Consider the following 3,404-nt stretch of genomic DNA (forward strand, 5'->3'; position numbering starts at 1 on the left):
AAAAAAAAAAGACAACATTTTGTAGAATGATACTCGTTTTTGTTTTGTAAATGTTAACAAAGTTTAACATCTGAGTCGTTATTATGTATTGTACATTGCAGAAATGCGATACCGTTTCACAATTTTTTTCATGTTACGGTATCTGTTCTCTATGAAAAATGAACAAAACACAACACACTTTACATAGCTTATTGAAAAGCAAATCACTAGATGCAACCATCGTGTCTCCACAAATTAGGATATAATTAAACAATGTGGGTGCAGTTATCTCAATGACATTAACAAATGATACATTTCAATATAAAACATAATTTTATGTTTATTCATTTCTATAGACCATTTGCACAGTTTGTCTAACTTTCATTCGCATGAATTTACCATATCCAATGGGTGCTCTTAAATGGATAATAGAACAAAAACTATGCAACATAAAGACATAGAAAAAGGATGGCTTTGTTAATGGAATGGGCTGTCTCAGGGGAAGGTAATCTACGGACTCTAATAAAGCGTCAAAACCTATAAATTGCAAAATGTTTTATTTACTTACCTCCTTTTATTAGTTCCCAATATACGGACTTTCTAATTAAATAATTAAAAATAATAGCACAATGAAAGTAAATTACAAACTTCCTGCTTTCTGTTCTAACGTATTAATCTTTCCAATATTTCATCTGCATATTTTCCTCAGATTATGGTATAAGTTGCTGTAGTGACATATGATAATATTGAAAGAATAAAAATTAATTATGTATGTCATATACAGAAGAAACTACTACTTTTAAATTTGTTAAATCCTACAAAAACATATTAATTACATTACACATTAATCTTATATTTTCTTCAATATTACTACAATTAGAATAATTACTTTGGAACTATAATAATTAATATAATAATTACTATAAACTATAACTAACTCTTCATCTTCTTCTCAAACATGCTTTTTGTTAGATGTTCTTTCATAACGTACGGTCTTCCAAACTTTGCCTACAAAAGATAATAACATTAATAGATCCATTGAGTTGTATCGTGTATATTAAAATATAAAACGATATTCAGAACACTTCTGAATCCTAAAAAATTTATGAAAAGAATTGAAGTAAGTGGTATTAAGTTACCAGTTCAATGGGATGTAACTTCCGAATAAAATGTTTATTTTTATTGATTGTACGGTATCTTCGGTAGTCACCCATCACGTGTGTATGAAATATTATAATCGCTAGGAATAGTATATTTTGAGGAGTTATTACCCGGATCATTTTTTGATTTTGTATGAAATTAACCTGTGCAACTGTTACACTAAAACGTAATGGTGATATCCAAAGTTAGTGACACTAGTGCTGCCACATCAATGGGTTTGTGTACTATATTTTTCATAGAACGATTTTGATTGGTTGAATTATTGTTCATGTTCGCAATTTGTTTTTTTGTAAAGAAAATGATTTATGTCAAAGAAATAAAATAAAACGCTTAGTCAAAGGCAGCTTATAAAATTTGACTGTTTAAAACACCCAATGATGAAACACATAATATTGCACTTTGTAATTTAGTAATCTATTAACAAAAGGCTCCATCGTTACTGATAATTAAACGCAATTGAAAAATACAACTGAAAAAAATACACTTCTACAAATAAATTTACGAACTAAGTCAAAGTAAAAAAGTAACGATAAATTACTCTTTATTTAATAATACGTTCTTCTGTTTTAAATATAATAAATGCTACGTAAGTACAGTATATTAGACTTATAAATTAAAATATATTAAATAACTGAATTAATATACTAGATTTACTCATATGGTTAGTTACTCATATGTAAAGTTACAGAAACTGAAATCAGATGGCAGCAGTAGTACCCAAAGAATCAGACGGTATGAAGGAGCAATGTTAGTCGATCGTTGGCTGCGACCGCAGGAGGACGGTAGGCTCGACAGTCGCACGCTATCTGAGTACAAATCGGGATTGGTTGACTGTTCTCCCGTAAGCCCCACCTACCAGGTGGTCGTACGAAAGTGTAGTTGTGTAGTTCCTTACGGCGAAACGACGGGCGCTGCGCTCTCTCCTCACGTATCCAATCGCGAGAAAATCTGAAATGAGACGTATCGGTGCGCTAATATGTGACGGTTGAGAGAAAACGAGGACCAGGAACGTGTGAGAGGGTGGTTTACGCGCGGGTGCTACCACTTTCGAAGCGTGACGAGAAAACGAACCGCGTTAAAGAAGTGGCAAAGGTGGAGAGCGTGAAAAAAGATACGCGTCGAGAAACGAGAGAAAATACGCGTGTGTGCCAGAGCTACGGTGCGAGAGAATCCTCTAATTCGGGGGGGGGTTGTATGTCTTTCTCTCTCTCTGTCTCTTTTCCTCTTTCTGTGTCTCTCTACCTTCAGTTTTTTCCTCTTTCTTTCTGTTTCTCTCCGTCTTTACTCGATTTACACAGAGTGAAAGTATCGTTGCGGCAAGTGTTTTCTCACCGCATAGTATGCGCCGTTTTGTATCGCGGGCTAACAAGTAAAGGTAAAAAAGTGCTTCGTTTAACCAACAAGGACGTCAGCTGTGTGCGCTTTTACGAGGGGGACGTGTGCGAGAGAGAACCCACTGTTGAGAGACAGAGAAATGGCGGCGCTGGTGGCAGGTGTCCAGTATGGTTTGTCGTCGCACAGTAATTTTCACGAAAACAAGTCCCTAATCTTCGTGAAACTCACCGACTCGGCGCAACGTGCCATCGAGGACTTCCTCAGAAATCGGGTAAGTAAATCGTACTCTTTTATTTCGAGTTATTCTTCGCGATTTCTTTTCCTCCTGTATAGGCTAGAATTGCGATCGCTTGCACACCGCGTATATGTATGCTGCACACTACCCGTGTGCGTTCATGTGTCGCGTTGCGCTCACTCCGTGTGTATGAATCTGTGTGTGTATATACGCGCCTCTGCACGTCGTCGTCACGAAGCAGTCGTGTGTGCGTACATGTGTCGTAATGTGCCAAGGAAAGAGACACTCGATCGTCACTCGCTCGCCATATTTCGTATGGAATTTCGTTACTACGGCCACCAAAGATTTGTCGTATTTTACTTGCAGAAAGTACCATCCACGATTATTATTCGAGCTCATAAGTGTTACGGCATCGGTGAAAACAGTAGAAAAAGATAATAGTAGTCTAGAGTACGGGGCCACGTTGGCTCGTTAGCAGCTGGATACTGCTCCACGTTTTTTCCCCTATAGCTCACGAACGGTTGGCAGAAAAATCGAATACGATTCAGTTTAAAACGATTACGAGTACCCTTTTCGCCGAATTAATTCGCTCCGCTACATCGTTACGATATATCCGTATGGTTTGACAACGACATTACGTAATAAAAGGACTGACAAAGCAGTTCACTTGTTAGATTTACTTCTAGATTACGTA

The 3,404-nt window shown here is 36.7% G+C and overlaps 1 protein-coding gene across 3 annotated transcripts in view; it reads left to right on the forward strand.

Moving 5' to 3' along the window:
- Positions 1-1,902: 1,902 nt before the first annotated feature.
- The window catches only part of LOC108578782 (RNA polymerase II elongation factor ELL), a 178,143-nt gene continuing 176,641 nt past the window's right edge, over positions 1,903-3,404 (forward strand). The window contains exons 1-2 of one of the 3 annotated variants that reach the window (XM_017942176.1): positions 1,903-1,922; positions 2,439-2,746. In XM_017942176.1, the coding sequence (XP_017797665.1) occupies positions 2,615-2,746 (132 nt within the window). In that variant the 5' untranslated portion in view covers positions 1,903-1,922; positions 2,439-2,614. Of the gene's footprint in view, positions 1,923-1,951; positions 2,747-3,404 lie in introns of those variants that run through there. The other 2 variants (XM_017942175.1, XM_017942173.1) reach the window with 2 other exon arrangements.

This window comes from Habropoda laboriosa, unplaced genomic scaffold (genome assembly GCF_001263275.1).
Source record: "Habropoda laboriosa isolate 0110345459 unplaced genomic scaffold, ASM126327v1 scaffold28, whole genome shotgun sequence".
Taxonomy (NCBI): Eukaryota; Metazoa; Arthropoda; class Insecta; order Hymenoptera; family Apidae; genus Habropoda; species Habropoda laboriosa.